Source organism: Elgaria multicarinata, chromosome 5, assembly GCF_023053635.1.
Source record: "Elgaria multicarinata webbii isolate HBS135686 ecotype San Diego chromosome 5, rElgMul1.1.pri, whole genome shotgun sequence".
NCBI classification, from domain to species: Eukaryota; Metazoa; Chordata; class Lepidosauria; order Squamata; family Anguidae; genus Elgaria; species Elgaria multicarinata.
The window spans coordinates 137,041,963-137,058,956 of NC_086175.1; the positions used below are offsets into that span (position 1 = coordinate 137,041,963).

The 16,994-nt window shown below is 52.0% G+C and overlaps 1 protein-coding gene across 1 annotated transcript; it reads right to left on the reverse strand.

The window, feature by feature from the left end:
• Window positions 1–14,321: 14,321 nt before the first annotated feature.
• Window positions 14,322–16,133, reverse strand: LOC134399791 (ubiquilin-1-like). The gene has a single exon (XM_063127891.1). It carries the CDS (start codon window positions 16,131–16,133, stop codon window positions 14,322–14,324), a length of 1,812 nt encoding a protein of 603 aa, XP_062983961.1.
• Between the last annotated feature and the right edge of the window lie 861 nt (window positions 16,134–16,994).

Genomic DNA, 16,994 nt, shown 5'->3' on the forward strand with positions numbered 1-16,994 from the left:
CCTGGCCTGACAATGAATTGAAACATGTTTCCGTGGGTATTCCACTGAGGTAAGCGGTAGCATGTGGTTTTGAGCTTTTTTAATAAACAAACACCAGCTTTAAAATCACTCCACTGGCTGACAATTAGTTTCTGGGCAAAGTACAAAGTGTTGGTCATTACCTTTAAAGCCCTACATGGTTTGGGTGCAGATTACCTGCAGGATCGCCTTCTCCCTTACAGTCTGCCGCACACACTCAGGTCCTCTGGGGAGAACTTACTTCAGCCAGCCAAAACTAGGGGGGCTTCTACACGTCGTACTGAAGGCGCATGCATGCGCCCCCAGTACGCCCCCAAAATGATGGTGTAGACTGCAGCCCAGAAGAGATGGTGTAGACTGCAGCCCAGAAGAGATGGTGTAGACTGCAGCCCAGAAGTCGCTCTTACCCCGGCAGCAGGAGACCGGCGGGGAGGCGGCGGCGGCGGCAAGGACGCGGCCGCATTCCCTAGCCTCCTCCTCCTCTGTCTCTTCTGGGCTGCAGTCTACACCATCATTTGGGGGGCGTACTGGGGGCGCATGCATGCGCCTTCAGTACGACGTGTAGATTCCCCCTAGATTAGCAACCGTTATCCAGAGGACCTTCTCTTCTGCCGCTCCCAGACTGTAGAATGGCCTGCCGGAGGAGATTCGCCAACTCAACGGTCTTTCTGAATAAAAAAAGCTATAAAGACTGATCTCTTCCGGCAGTCCTACCCAGTCGAATTTTAAGATGTCTGGTATTTCAATAATGTATTAGTTTTTGTATGATTTAATCAGTTTTATGTATTTTATAATGTTTTATAATTTATGTTGTTCCCCACCTCGATCCGGAGGGAGAGGCGGGTAATAAATAAAATTATTATTATTATTATTATTATTATTATTATTATTATTATTATTATTATTATTTTATTGCATGTAAGAACGTAATGAGAGCCTTGGGGCTGGATCAGAATTAAGGCCCAACCACGCCAGCGTCCTAGCGCCCAAGCAGATGCTCTGACTGGAAGCCCACGAGGAGGACATGAGCACAACACCAACACCCTCCGTCTCATGTTCCCCAGTAACTAGTACTCAGGGGCGCAGAGTCTCTAATACTGGATGTCACATTGGTTCGCTGCATTTCATCCCGTTTTTCAGACAATCACTGTCTTCCAAAGCAGCTCAAATCAACAGAAAAAGAGACAGGCACGACCCTCAGGCTTACAAACCAAAATGGCAAGACACAGGAGGGAAAGCGTGTGGAGGGAAAAGGAAAGTGGGGGAGGCCAGTTTTTCAAGGCCAGGATAAGGTGGGAAGCCCTAAGCTGGCATGAAAATGCCCCTCAGCTGAGGCTGCTCTTCCCCGGCTGGTGCCCTTGCTTGTTGGAGGCTCCTGCTCCTTCAACCAGTGGGTGGGTCCAGTGGGTTCTTCTTTCCCAGTCCTCCTGCACTCCCAGAAGGGCGACAGTCACTTGCGGCAGAGCGTTCTTTCTGGCAGGGAGGGGAGGGGGATGCGAGCGCCTGGCAATGGCTCTTTCTCCAGCCCATGGACAGACTCCTCCTTGGCTTGATGTCACTCCTGGGAAGCAGTAGGTGCAGCCTCCCAGCGGCCCTTGGTCTCCCAGCTGGTGGCAAAAGCCACAGTGGGCTACCCTTCTGCTCTCCAGGCCCAGGGCAACTCATAAATAGCCAACGTGCCTGCTAGACATTCATAGCCTTCTCCTCCATGAATTTGCCTAATCTCCTTTGGAAGCCATGCAGCTTGGTGGCCATCCCTACATGCTGTGGAAGTGAATGCCGTAGTTTAACTCTGCACGGAGTGAAGAAGGCCTTCCTTTGATCTGTCCTGAATCTCCCACCATTTGGTTTCATTGCATGGCCCCACTGGGTTCTAGTACTGTGCGAAAGGTTCCTCTCCCTTTCTCCCTTCTCCACACCATTCATAATGGACAGGAATCCACCAAGTGCGTCACAGTGTGAGTCATAGGGACACAGAAGGCTGCCTTCTACCCACTCAGGCCACTGGTCTCTCAAGCCTGGGACTGTTGGCCCTGGCTGACAGTGGCGCTCCAGGATTTCCGGCAGGGCTTTCCCCAGCCCTAACTGGAGACATCGGAGTTCGAACCTGGGACCTCCTGCAGTCTGGGCAGGGGCTCCACCATTGAGCCACGGCCCTTCCCCAAGTCTCTGTGTGTCCTTAATGTCATTTACCTCAGTGGCTTCTGGGAAGAGCATGGAAACTCAGAATGTGATAGGGGCCATCCACGCTATGGCCTAATCCACACCAGCCATTTATCCCAGGGTCAGATCAAGGTCATCGCTGTACGTCCAAATGATGCACAGCTGATTCCAGGGTCAACCAGGGGTGACCTCTCAGTTGTCCCGGGATAAATGGCACTGCGCTTGTCGCAATTTTTCTCGTAGTCTCAGGACAACCCTGGGAACTGCGGGTGGTGTGCCACTCGCTCCTGGTTCCTCCTTCCTCCCCGTGAGTAGCGGGGCTCACCAAATGGGCACGGAGCTTTGCGGGGGGAGACCATGCCCATCGCGGGGAGCATTTTCACCATTCCTGGGATGGCTCTCGGCAGTTTTTGGCACCGAGTTTGCAGGTTTTTTCCCCTGAACCCCCCTTACTTTTGGCACAGGACTGCGCCCGTGCAATTGCGCAATGTCTCCTCTCTTTAAAAACAAACCAAAACGCCACGCCAGAATGGCCCTCTTCAGTTCCCGGACGACGCGCTGACGTTTGGACCCTGGGGGAAGATCCTGGAGGTGGAGATCCCACCCCCTCCCACGTCTTGGAAGGCCTCAAGGTGTAGATGAGGCCCATGAATTCCTCTCCACATGCACACACTACGTCTGGGGTAGTTAAGGCACTGCTGTGGGGATCTTGTAGTTCTTAGCTAAGATTTAATCAGAAATAGTCTGGAAGGCTTTGGGCTTGTTTGGAATGTTAGAATCTGGGCTCCGTTTATCCAGTTTTCACCCATGGTTTCCCCCTCCGTTTCCTTAGCGAGTTGAGCGCTGGGCACTTTCACGTCTCTGCACTGTTGCGCTCTTTCAGCTCATGTATCTTTTCACCTGGAGCACTACTATGCTAGTGAAATCTCCCATCCCGCTCCTTGGGAAAGGTTTACAGGGGAGGAGCAGCAAAGGTTTGTTTTGCTCGTTTCAAAGGGTGGGCAGGTGAACAAGCATTTTAACTAATTTCTTTTGTAAAGGTGGTCAGGTCCCCTCCTTCGCTCCAAGGTAACGAAAATGATTACATCTGTGTAAGTTTTAAAGATAAAGAGATCAAACTTGGCATGATGATAGCTCTTAAGTAGGGCTTTAGCCACCCCAAGTTTGAATCAGATCGGTTCATCCCTTGATTTTTTTAGGAATTCTTTAATCTTCCCCTCTTAAACCCTTTTCCTCATAGTCCACCAGTGCTTCCTTTGAGCATGAAAAGCTGTACATCTCCAAGTTCATAAACTACAGATCTGCTGGTTCCCTTACTCAAGAGAAAATCCCATTGATATCAAATGCATTTACATCCAAGTCATACTAAAATCAAATGCATGCTTACCTTTGAGTAAACCCCATTGAACAGAGAGAGGCTTACTTCTGAGTAAACACATATAGAACTGACTTTTAATAGTGTGGTCACTCAGAAGCTTTTTTTAAAAAGTCTAAATCAGCAAACTGGAAAGAAGTGCTCTGCAACCCCATGCTTCCTTCTGAGGTCTTACTTCTGTTTACTCAAAAGTAAAGTAAATTGGTATAAGTCCAAATTGATGCCAATTGGAGATAGTATATTTCCTAGTGTGATGGCCGATGGCCAATTTCGGTGGTCCCCTGATTTTATCACCTATCTGGGAATATCATTCCAAGAGAGATATCTCAACTGATCAAAATAAACTTAAATAAACTGATTAGTGAGATTACACGAGTTATAGACAGATGGGCACCATCAAAGTTGAGTCTGTGGGGTAAAGTCAACACAGTAAAGAGTAACTTCATACCTCGAATTCTTTATGTTATGAGCGGCATTCCTTTACTTATACCTGGCAAATATTTTCAACAACTTAATGCTTTGTTTCATAAATTCTTCTGGGGTTCTTCCCCACCTCCAATATCTTTGAAATGGATGCAGCTTCCAATTAAACAAGGTGGGTTTGGTTTTACCATTCGGCTTACCTGTTGGATTGTACTACGTTTTGGTCTTTCCCTGTTCTCTCACAACTGCCACCATGGTCAATTCTGGAAGCCTTGTGGTTAGAACCTCTTTCGAAATGGATAGCACTCGGTTCTCGATTCCTGCATTGAGCAGGGGGTTGTTTTAGGCCCCTTCCAACTATACTATTCTATGAATCTATGATTCTATGATATCAGAATAAGTAACCTCCCTCTTACAATTTTGGCTGTTAGAGAGACATGATCCATTCTCTCATGCAAAGTCAACTATATGGGGAAACCCAGATTTAAGAATTGGAAGGAAAGCATTTCTGTGGAGGACATGGACGGATAAGATGATTTTTACTTTGGATCAATTAATAGGCTCAGATGATGAGTTTTTGTCCTTTTCAGACTTGTGTGTTAAATATAATTTACCTGCTACGGCTTAATGGCAATTCTTGCAATTGCAACACCTGCTGGAATCTAGGTTTGGCCAGCTGCTTTTACAGCTACGGAGCCTCCAGCACTGTTAGAAACACTTATAACTGCTGAACTGACACGTCGACCCACGACCCAATAGAGTGGAGCTATTACTTCTCGTGATTTTGAAACCATACTTCTATTGATGTAACCCTTTTTTTGCAGGCACATCATACTGCTGATTCATATTCAGCATATTATTGACTACAACTCCAAGATCCTTTTCACACGTGCTGTTGTCAAGCCAGGGATCCCCCATCTTATACCTGATCATTGACTCTCGGTGCTGGTGATGAACCACTGCAGCAATACAAAAAATGTTTATTATTCCCAACCCTGGAAGCAAGGCAACCAATGGACCAAAGGCCACCAAAAAACCCACTGACCTCCCTCAGTGCATTGGCCAAAGGCCTTGGGTTTATTTCTAGGCATAAGCTAAAGTGTTGAACTGAAACAGCAGGAAGGGGTGCTGCCCCTAGGAGGGCTCTGAGCCAACGGGTTGCGTGTCCGTGGTTGTTTTGGGGCCCTCTTCCCTCTCCACCAGGGCTTGTGGACTCTCTCCCAGACTCAGGCCTCTCCTCACCTCGAGTGGCTCTTCTTGGTCCTCAGATCTGTCCTCAACTGCCTGCGTTTCTGATTGGTCTTGAGTGGGAGGATCACCATCCTGTGAGGGGCTGCCAAGCTGTACTTCAGACGGAGGACTTACATTTGGCATCCCAGCCCTGGGACGTGTCCCACTTCCGCCCCTCTCTTGGTTCCCCAAGCGTGATGCCACGAGGGATTCCTCCAAGGCCCGCTTCAAACTGTGGCTCGTGTCCTCCTCAGCAGCACGGCACTCCCCGCTGCTCTTTCCTGGCTTTGAAGCTGCTGCCATATCCAGGCGAGGAGCCCAGGGGTCTGGAAGGGGGCTCCTATTTTCTATACAGGGCGGTGGATGGGCCCCACCAGTGCTGCCCAGGGTGGCAAATAGGTCTCCCTCACGCTGGTCCTGCACCAAATTCCAAATGGGCTCCTCAAAGTCCTGGTACATGTGCTGCAACACATTGAAGCCCCCTGGGAGGCTTTCGAGGTTGCTCATGGTCTGGTCGCAGTGCCTGTCCATCTCCCGACGTATTTCTGGGCTTCGGAGGTACGTAATGATTTCTCCCATCACTCGTGGGTTGTTCAGCATGTGCCTGACCTCCACGTTCTCTTTAGCCAGTTGCTGCAAGGAAGGGATGGTCTCCAGAGCATGCCTCAACATCCGTTCCTCTAGCTCTTCCTGGGCCTCTGGGCTAGAAAGGACCTTGCAGATGTCAATGAACAACTGGCGGAAAGTGTGCACTTCATCCCACATGTCTCCTAGGAGGCCCACGTCTGGGCCGGGGTCAAGGGCCTCAGGCCCCAAATGTGGAAGCTTCTTATAGATCACCATCATCTTGGTGAGGCCACTGGGACTCATCAGTCTGCTAAAGTGTGGCGTCTCCTCAGCATAGTGCTTCAGCTCTGGGCTCTCTGACAAGAACTGGGCCATCTCCTTGGTGTTGGCGAGGAGGTCCTGAGTCGCGGCTTTCTCCAGAGCCTGGGAGATTTCCTCCGTGCTGACAACCGTCTCTTTCCCACAGCTTGGCCTGGAAGTGCCCAAGCTGATGAGGGTGGAGACCCCCAAGATCAAGGCCACAGCCAGAGGGCCACAGTTGCTGGACATCATGCTCTGGATGGCGGGGCTCTGCACCACCTGGGACAGGAGCTCTGGGCAAGCCTGGAAGCGCTGAGGCAACTCGCTCAGGATTTCTAGCAGGACCACCAGATCTTTCCGGACGCTGGCCAGGATGGCTTGTATGTCGGAAGGGTCGGAGGTGCTGGCAGGGGAGGCCAAGGCACTGCTGCCCGATGCCACGGAGGTCGTTTGCCCGGCGGGGTCGTTCCTGAGCTCCGACTTTTTCACAACCAGGTGAACAGTGACGCCATCTTGGATGTTGTGATGGAGAAGGGTGTCCTGGTCTTTCAGTATTTTCCCGGCAAAGATCAGCACCATTTGCTCCTTGCTAGTCATGAAGTGGAGGCAGGCCTCCTCCTTCAGGTGCTCAACAGTGCTGTTCTCAGCCACCTGGAAGTCCTGCTTTTCCGTGGAGCTCTTCACCGTGACCCTGATGAGTGTGGGCTCATCTGTGGCAACCACTGGGCTATCCCTGGGGGCATTGTGGCTTGTGCTCATGGCTAGCGTAACATGACCAGTCCATTCATAGCACAGGACAGAAACAGCTGGGGCGGCTGCTGTCCTTATGGGGCAATGTGGGTCCGGCTTTCCCTGCCTCGTGAGACCCCAGACCCCTCCGCACCTGCCACGTACAGGGCTGCTTGGGGCCCCCAGCCGGCTGCCCCAAACAGCAGCTGCCCTCTCCCTTTGCTCCAGCAGGGATTTCCATACTAGCCTCCCAAATCCACTATGGCATCACGGCCATGTCATCACAGTCCAGCAGTGACAGGGCTTAGATGGGCTGACCTCTCTGGCATCCCCCCCCTCGCCCGCCCTGGGCATTGAAGTAAAACTAAGCAAGGGGACACCGACGACCAGAAGCAACTCTTGATGTCCACTGTGAGGAGATAAGGACCTCCAGATAGAGAAGCCCCAACATTGGTACTTTGAAGACCCTGATGCAGCTGTTGGGGGAATTAGAAGTGTGGAACCAATTCCTCCTAGCAGTTCGCAAATAAACGAAAGGGTGAGCGTTGAGTCCTCAATGCATTTATTTAGAGAAGTCTTCCAAAAACAAAAGGCCAGGCTGGTAGCGTCAAATAATAACAAAGTAACTGTCTTGCCCTAAATCACATAAGTAAGAATAACAGCTTTACGGTTCTCTTTGATAAGTCCACCCTTCACATCAAAACAGCAGACTCCCTCCTCTGGCAGCAGCAGCCTATGCTACACATCCCACACTCCTGTGAAAGAGCGAGCCTTTTACTTACTCCACCCAATCACCAATAGGTGTTCCGAGTTTGCAAGTCTCTGCCAATAATCTGCCAATAATTACTGTTAAAGTTAACACGAAAACCTGACAGCAGCCACATAACACGGGCAGGCGGGTGAGGGGTATACTGACATGTATGGGTACAAGCAAGCCTTTGCATGTGGCAACCACGTCAACTGGCCCCCACTAGGTCAGGTCTCCAGCTTGGATGCAACATGCTGTAGGGGTTTTCTCTCCCCCAGCTCTGCCTTTGCAGGATGGTGATCCACAGAGCTCAAAGGCACGTCCTGTAGTTCCATCTCTGAAGTGAAGGAGGCCCAGACCTGCCCAGTACTGGGATGGGAGACTGCCTGGGAAGGAAGGCAAGAGGGTCCCCACGTGTGTCACTGAGCTCCTTGGAAGAAAGATACCGACATAGATTGGAGGGCCAGGGGGTGGGGGCAGTCGCCGTGATTCATAGCTCTTCCACTGCTTCTCACCAGGAAGCCACCCCACCTTGGAGCAGGCCTTGAGGGGGTTGCACCTGGTGTTGGGCCATAGAGACAGATTGGGGATGCTGCTGGTGCACCGCCCACCCTGCTGCCCAGCACGGAGCCCTGAGACGAGCTTCCTGCCAAGGCCACCCCACGGGGGAATACCGTGTAGCTTGGCTGCCAGCTGGGTGGAGGAACCCTGCCTTTGGTGGATCCAGCTGAGGCAGCAGCAGCAGCAGCAGCAGACCCCAGAGAGATTTGGCTATTGGGCCGTATAGAAATGAAATGAAATGAGTAACTAAGTGGCTCTCCATCACCATCCTGAGGCTGGCTGAGCGGGTCCTGGCCGGCCGGCTGGCTGCCTGGCTTCCTCCTGTCCTTACTTTCCCTTTGTTGTTGTTATTATTATTATTATTTATTTATATAGCACCATCAATGTACATGGTGCTGTACAGATTACACAGTAAATAGCAAGACCCTGCCGCATAGGCTTACAATCTAATAAAATTGTAGTAAACAATAAGGAGGGAAAGAGAATGCAAACAGGCACAGGGAAGGGTAAACAGGCACCGGGTAGGGTGAGGCTAACAGTATAGAGTCAGAACAAACTCAATATTTAAAAGCTATAGGGAACAGAAAAGTTTTTAGCTGAGTTTTAAAAGCTGTGATTGAGTTGGTAGTTCTCAAGTGTTCTGGAAGAGCGTTCCAGGCGTAAGGGGCAGCAGAAGAAAAAGGACGAAGCCGAGCAAGGGAAGTAGAGGTCCTTGGGCAGGCGAGAAGCATGGCATCAGAGGAGCGGAGAGCATGAGCGGGGCAATAGTGTGAGATGAGAGAGGAGAGATAGGCAGGAGCTAGACCGTGAAAAGCTTTGAAGGTCAACAGGAAAAGTTTATATTGGATTCTGGAGTGAATTGGAAGCCAATGAAGAGATTTCAGAAGCTCCACAATTTGTCATCTGCTTGTCTTTGTGTGCAGGACCTACTGACTTTAGGTGCTCCTTGGAGAGATGGGCAGACAGGAATCAGCTCCCTCCATGATCAGACTGGGTCACATGATGAATCAGCCACCGAATGAGTCCTCTTTATTCTTATTAGATGCCTTTATTTATTTATTTATTTATTTATTTATTTATTTATCTCCATTCAAAATTTAATTTTCGCTGGAGCCCAAGTGCACTCCAACTCTGTCACATTTTTGGAAAAAATGCCGGCTGCGATGGGCACAATGCCCGTGACGTCGCACGGCCCGTTTAGCCTGTGGGCGACGATCCTGGAAGCAGGTGCTGTGAGTCCAGGCTCACCCCCTCTCCCTCCCTCTACACCCATAGGTGTAGAAAGGGCCATAGAGGCCATGAAGCCCAGAGCTGGCGCTCCAGAGCCAGCCTCAGGATGGAAGCTGAAGTCACTCGGAACCACCGTCCTGAGCTCCTCCAAGGCCACCCCCGAGGCCACCCTCCGCCAGCTCGGTCAGGGAGGACGCCTGTGGCTCTCACCGATGAGCTGCCGACCCCAGGTGATGACGCCATCAGAGCCTAGCAGTCGGTGGGGGGAACAGCCGGTGGGGAGGGGGCCGGCGGCATGAGGACAGTGACCCCAATGTGGTGGGTGGCCCCAGGAGCCAAAGGAGGGAGGGAGGGGAAGGGCCCCCCGTTTCAGGCCTGAACTTCTTGTGACGTGGGTGTGCTTACTTCAGAGTAATGTGACTGAAGTAGCCTTTCAAAAGAAAAAGAAAAGCTGTTCTCTAGCTAACAAGGGAAAAACCAAAGTGGAAGAAAGGAATACAGAGATGCTTGGCTAAATATTGGAAATAAAAATCTCTGTAAATAAAAATTAAAAAGCTGACAGATGTGTTCCTGCATTTGTAAGGGCTCAGGATTTTTGTTTGTTTATTTTGCAGCCTGATGCAGGGCGGTGAAAGCAGCCAGCTGCTGGAGGAGGAGGGAAGGGCTCTTGGTGGGCTCTTGGTGTACTTAGTGAAGTAGCCTTTTAGAAAAGGGGTGTCTGCTAGCAAGGCAAGCCCCGAAATGGAGGATAAAATTGACAAGGACTCTGACAAGGCAGGGATATCACCAGTATGCTGGGCTGAATATCGGAGCGGTGGTCTTGCACTCTTGCGCAACAGCCAAATTCCCTAGGATGCTTTTTTAAAAAAGCTAGCAAAAGGCTACGAAAATTAATTCAGTTTGGCTATCTGATGCGAGGGTGGGGGAGAGAGAGAGTCTCCCAGCAGGCCAATTGCAGGAGGCTGCTGACATAGGGACCAAAGCAGCAAGGAGTTCTGCCCCACAGGCACCTGGGACACATGCCAGAGCCAGCAGGAGGATGCGAGGGTATCCGATGGTGGCCAGTCCAACCGCCTGTTAGGAGAACCCAGAGTTGTTTAGCAAACAACCATCACAGGGTGGCTTAGAGCAGCCTTCCTCAACCTGGGGCGCTCCAGATGTGTTGGACTGCATCTCCCAGAATGCCCCAGCCCTGGGGCATTCTGGGAGATGCAGTCCAACACATCTGGAGCGCCCCAGGTTGAGGAAGGCTGGCTTAGAGTGAGGCGGGAGCCCACCCTGCGCCTGATCCTGGAGGTAGCCCATAGCCATCAGGACTAGTAGCCATGGATCGCTTTCTCCTCCTCCAGGAATTCATCCAACCCCCTTTTAAGCCATCCAAACTGAGGCCATCACCACATCTTGTGGTAGTGAGTTCCATAGTTTGTCTCAGCGCTGTGTGAAGGACTTCCTTTGATCTGCCCCGGCTCTCCCACCCGTCTGTTTCATGGAATGACCCCTTTGGGTTCTAGTATTTTGTTAGAGGGAGAAAAATGTCTCCCTCTTCACCTTCTCCACACCAGGCATAAGTTTGTACCCCTCTATCAGGCCGCCCTGATTTTCCAGTATCACAGATGCAGTTTATCAAGTAATTTCAGGTAGATGGACAAGAAGCTGCCCAGTCCTGGAAGAAACCTTAGCAAAATAGACAAAGGGATTCCAGTCAAGGCAAAGTTGGCGACCCTTTGAAAGCCTCTGGAAGGAATTATTCTAGTGACAGGCTCTGGGGAATCATCCCAGGTCTGTTGTTTGCCCAAACTGGACTGCCCTTGCCAATGCAGGGTGGATTCCTGCATTGAGCAGGGGGTTGGACTCGGTGGCCTTGTAGGCCCCTTCCAACTCTGCTATTCTATGATTCTATGGTTCTATGATCTCAGAAATAATCTCTTGTACGAGTTGCTGACATATTGCTCCAGAACACATCGTTCAGTGAACACTGCACTGTTTAGCTGAACAGAAGAAACACACTTTACTTTGCTTCTAGGCCTGTTACCAATATGAGATGGTGCACCACGTTTTGTTCATTTTGAGTTTCACCTCCTCCACCTCTCCAAACTTTTAGGAATTGTGGGCAGGAGAGTCTTCCCAGCCTCAGGCCTTGCATTGCTCCCAGGGCTTCACTTCATGACGTGACATGAGAGCAGCCTGGGAGCCCTTTGCAAGGTCACAGCAAGGGAGTGCTGTGATTCTGGGGCCTAGCAGCAGGGATGGGCCCCTCTTCTCTAGGCAATGCTTCCGAGCTCCCAGAGAGGCACGTGCCTCTGTTAGAAACAGAATTCCTGGCTGCGGATAGGTGGATCGCTGGTCTGATCTCGCAAGACACGGTCTGAGAAATCTATTGCCCCCCACAGACACCCCATACACAGAGCGATTGCGTGGCTCCCTTGCACATCTGCCCTGGCCCTGTGTGTGGTGGGTTGTGAGTGATGAAGAACTGGACTAAGTTAGGGTAACCCTATGAAAAGGAGGACCGGGCTCCTGTATCTTTAACAGTTGTATTGAAAAGGGAATTTCAGCAGGTGCCCTGCCCTCTTTTTAAATTGGGTCACTCTAGAATAGCTCCTGCAGCTTTAACTGTTGTGATGAAGTGGGGATTTCACCAGGTTCCCCATATATACAAAGGACACCTGCTGAAATTCCCTTTTCTATGCAACTGTTAAAGATACAGGAGCCCGGTCTTCCTTTTCATAGGGTCAGCCTAACTAAGTAGCAGGAGCTCATGGGGTTTGACCTCCAGGCTTGTCCAAGAAACAGCCTTGAACGTTGGGGTTCCTGTACACACGGCTGACGTAGGCTAGTCCTGCGTGCGGTGAAGCACAAGAGTGGGCCACAGTAAACCCTCCGGTGAGGTGGAGCCTGTTAACATCCATGCTGACGTGAGCCCCCCCTGCACATCAGGCCTGACCCGCTCTTCTTTCCACACAGGAGAGGGACAGAGTGAACAGAGCTTGTTTCTGCAGGCGTCTGGCGGAGAGGCCTGAAGGCTCACGCTGGAGGGTTCCACGGGCCACGGAGGAGGCCACGCAATCTTGAGATTGGTTCCTGGGTGCTGCGGCATGTGGAACTTGCAAGGCTGTGGGTGAACGGCTGTCGTGCTGGGAGGGATCAGAACGGCCCCACCGCCCAAGCGTTTGCCCTGGGCAAAGGTCCCTCCACGGATCCAACAGTGCGATATGGCTGCAAGAAAGGCAAATGCTATTTTGGGCTGCATTAATAGAAGTATAGCTTCCAAATCATGTGAGGTACTGGTTCCTCTCTATTCGGCCCTGGTTAGGCCTCATCTAGAGTATTGCGTCCAGTTCTGGGCTCCACAATTCAAGAAGGATGCAGACAAGCTGGAGCGTGTTCAGAGGAGGGCGACCAGGATGATCAGGGGTCTGGAAACAAAGCCCTATGAAGAGGGACTGAAGGAACTGGGCATGTTTAGCCTGGAGAAGAGAAGATTGAGGGGAGACATGATAGCACTCTTCAAATTCTTAAAAGGTTGTCACACAGAGGAGGACCAGGATGATCAGGGGTCTGGAAACAAAGCCCTTTACACCACCATTGAGAACTGTGTTGTCTGGTGGGAAAACGCTCCATGTAGAATGTCCACGCTGTGCAGAAGAGAGTTCCTGCACAACCATTGTGTTGTGTGGTGGGCTCCATGGAGTTTTCCATTGCATTGAGTTGACTTTTCCCACTGGCTACAGAGTTCCCTGGCAAGAGCGGCATGTTTTTCAGAGACTGAAAAGAGCGTTTTTTTCAGAGACTGAAAAAACTGGGCATGTTTAGCCTGGAGAAGAGAAGATTGAGGGGAGACATGAGAGCACTCTTCAAATACTTAAAAGGTTGTCACACAGAGAAGGGCCAGGATCTCTTCTCGATCCTCCCAGAGTGCAGGACACGGAATAATGGGCTCAAGTTAAAGGAAGCCAGATTCCAGCTGGACATCAGGAAAAACTTCCTGACTGCTAGAGCAGTACGACAATGGAATCAGTTACCTAGGGAGGTTATGGGCTCTCCCACACTGTCAGGGATGCTTTAGGCTGGATTCCTGCATGGAGCAGGGGGTTGGACGTGATGGCTTTGTAGGCCCCTTCCAACTCTGCTATTCTATGATTCTATGATTCCATCATCCAGTCCCACAGAGTATATTACAACCAAGGAGCAATGCGGAGACGACACAGGCAGAGTCAAGAGCTCAAAGGGACAGAGGCAAGTGAGCCAAGCTGCAACCTGAAAGGGTTTTTTTTAAAAAGAAAGCTTCTCTGCAGGGAAAGATCCTTCTTGGGCCCCACCACTCAATGAGGCAGAAAAACCCACCCACCGAGCCACCTAAAAGGAAGCTGGGGTGGAGGTGGGGAATCCACGTCATTCATGCCCCCAGTCGTGGCAGTGCTGAAGGCCACAGAATGAAAGGCAAACCAGAAGGCAGGACAGAGACAGGGGGCTGCACTTTTAGGGCTGTGGCTGAGACCAACCCAGCAGCCTGCAAGTTGGAGGACTGAGGTGCCAGACACCCCCCAGAGAAGGCCACACTGCCGCCCCCTCCCCCGGGCAAGGCACGGCCTGCTCAAATGACCCCCCTCTTGCACTGCCATCCCCAAAAGAGCTGCTGGGGCCACAGGACGGGCGGCCGTGTCCGAGGGCCAGAGGTGGCCCACAGGGCAGTGGAGCCCGTGCTGTTCCGAGGGGCACTGAGGCGGAGACAAGGGAAGAGGCCCTCTGCACCCAGCCAGAGCGATCAGGGGACCGAAACCGACTTCCTTCGTGGCTTTCTGGCCTCTGTTGGGGCGTTTTAAACGCAGGGCGCCCGTTGGCTCTTTAAGCAGATCCGCTCCCACGGCTAGGAAACCCGGCTTGAGTAAAAGAGTGCCACGGCACGCCACGGTAATATCCACCATGCTGACTTTAGTGTGTCAGGGGACCCCACAAGAGGCAAAGGTAAATCTGTTGCTAGGAGGCCCGGGAGTTTGTTAGCTTTTCAACTGCGGCCTCGATATCCCCTTCTGTATCAATTAGCGCCTGCAAGTTCAGTTCCAGGTTCTGGAAGCCCATCGCCCTGAGGTGCTCCAGCTGGAGTTGGTAGAGGACCACTGGTGCTTGGTCTTCCATGTCCGCTTCTTCTTCTGTTTCTGCTTCTTCTGCTGCTTCTGCATCATCCGGTTTGGACCCTTCGCTCCCCATGTCCAGACTTCCGTCGGCTGAGATGAGGCTCTCTGCTTCCGAGGACGAGCTCCCTCCCTCGTCGGAGTCCTCCATGCTCTCAGGTTCAACATCTGGGTCTGCCAAGGCTTGGAGGAAATCTGGCGCTTCTCTCGTTAGCGCCAGCAGGCTCATTTGCAGCTGGAGGAGAGCCTGGACCGCTCTCGGGTTGGTCAGCAGCGCCGCGGCCTCGGACTTGGCCAGCTTCGGAGGGAGCTGCTGTGGCCACCCTTGAGGGGGTGGAGCATCGTTGCTCACGGGGCAATTGCCGTGACTAAGGAACGCCTGCGTGGGGCCCTCGGGCTTGGAGAGTGCAGCTGACATGTTCTGCATGAACTCCGGGTTCTCTGTCAGTTGGTGAACCATGGTCTGGATGCTTTCAGATTTCCTGAGTCCTGGCCTAATGCCAGGACCTAAGGCAAGCAAGATGTAGCCCTGCCCGGCGCTGTGACTAGTGCTGTTGATGTCACTGTTGCACAAATTGTCGCCACTGCTGTTGGACTGAGGAGCCCAAGGGTTCGGCAGGGGCTCCCGGTTCTCCGTCTGGGCCAAGGGGCTGATCGCCCCGGAAGACGGCTTGCTCTCCGACGGGGCGAAAGGGTTGCCCTGGAACTGCGCCTGCACCGCGTTCAGCATGGGGGCTTCAATGTTGTTGTACAGCTGTTGCAAAGCGCTGTACCCTCCGGGGATGCTCTCGAGGTTGCTCAGGGCTCGGTCATGGTTCCTGATGATCTCGTCCATCACAGCCGGGCTGGTGGCCACATCGATCAATTCTTGAAGGAACTCAGAGTTGTTGAGGATGTGGTTGATCTCTGGGTTCTGCTCGGCCAGCTGCTGCATCTGAGGGACGGACATAATCATCTGCCTGACCTGCTCAGGGTTGCCAAAGAGGTTCTGCATGAAAGGGTGTTGCATCACCTCACTGATCAGCTCCTGCCGGGTCACATCCTGGTCCTGTGCTTCGTTCACAAAGTCGGAGACATCTGTGGCGTCCCAGCCCAGGATGTTCATGCCGGTGACGCCAATGAGGAAGCCCAAGAGAAGGGGGTTGTTGTTCAAGGTGGAGGCATCCAGGTTCAGCGTGACAATCTGGAGCAAGAGATTCTCCACCGTCTGGGCAACGAGCTCATGGCAGGAGGCCACCAGCTCTTCCGGCTGGCCGTTCCATGCTGATAGGTCCAGACTTTGTTCCAGTTGGAGCTCCCCAGAGAGGAACACGTTTGCAGGTGGCGCTTGCAGGAAGGCGATGGGCAGCGCATTCCCCAGCGGTAGGCCTGGATTCTCTGGGGGTCTCCTCTGAGACTTGATGAAGAGGTGGACTTTGGACCCATTGCCAATCTTATGCTGCACCAACGTGTCCTGGTCTTTCAGGATCTCACCAGCGAAGATCAGCGACAGCTGCTCAGAGGGCGTCTTGAAGCGCTCAGAAATCAGCTTCTTGAAATCCTGGACAGCCGTGCTCTCGGCCACCTCAAATTGCTCCTTGCGTTTGAGGGTCTTCACAGTCACTTTGATGACCCGGGGGCCTTTGGCAGCCCCGGGAGACTTCTTGTGCTCGGACATGGCTGCCCAAAGGCCTGCTGTGAGGCTCCGTGCAAGCAGAGCAGAGGTTCAGGGAGAAGGAGGGGGAAAGCGGGGAGTGCTCTCGCCTCGCCGGTGTGGTGGTGTTTGTGAGGTGAGAAGGGGCCAGTGGTCTGCTGCCCCCCTTTGTCTCAACACTAGCCAAGGCCAGAGCGCACATACCAGGGAGATGTTACTCCTACTTGCTCACAACCTGGCACGTTCCTTCATTTTCCTCTTCCCCCTCTGCTGCTACCCCCTGGGGGTTCCCTCCCTGTGAACGTGGCTGGACTGTGACGTCACTGCTGACCTCACAGAGAAGTGTGAGACCACTGCTGGCCTCACCTCCAGGGTTTCCCCCCTAATAAAGTTTGGCCATCCGTCCATCCGTCCATCCATCCATCCATCCATCCATCCATCCATCCATCCATCCCAGTCTATCAAAACACTCTTGAGTTACGAGCACGGCTGATGGCCTGATCCTGCACCGGGCCTTCTCAGGAGCCTCAAGAACTCTGCAGTTCCCTGCCGAGAGAGACTGGGTTGGGCCCCTCCTTCGGCCTCCTGGCAAACATGTTTTTATTCAGGCAGCCTTTGGCATACAAGCTGGTCTGCTGCTGAAGGCGGCCGGTGGGAGGTTGAAGAGTTGTGCGCCGCATATTTCTTTTACTGTTGTGTTTTTACTTACATCTTTGTGGAACTGTTTTTATGGTACGTTTTAATTAAGGGCTAGTTTTTTTAACCTGTGTTTTATTATTGTTAGTTGCCTTTGAATTTTTGACGGAGTAAAATAATAATAAAAAAGGAATAACTATAAAGTTACTCACATTGGGGCAACCCCCCTCCCCGCAAATTCACACTCAT

Excerpts from the sequence above, each read along its gene's own strand:
- LOC134399791 (XM_063127891.1), bottom strand. The coding sequence starts at position 16,133 with ATGTCCGAGCACAAGAAGTCTCCCGGGGCTGCCAAAGGCCCCCGGGTC.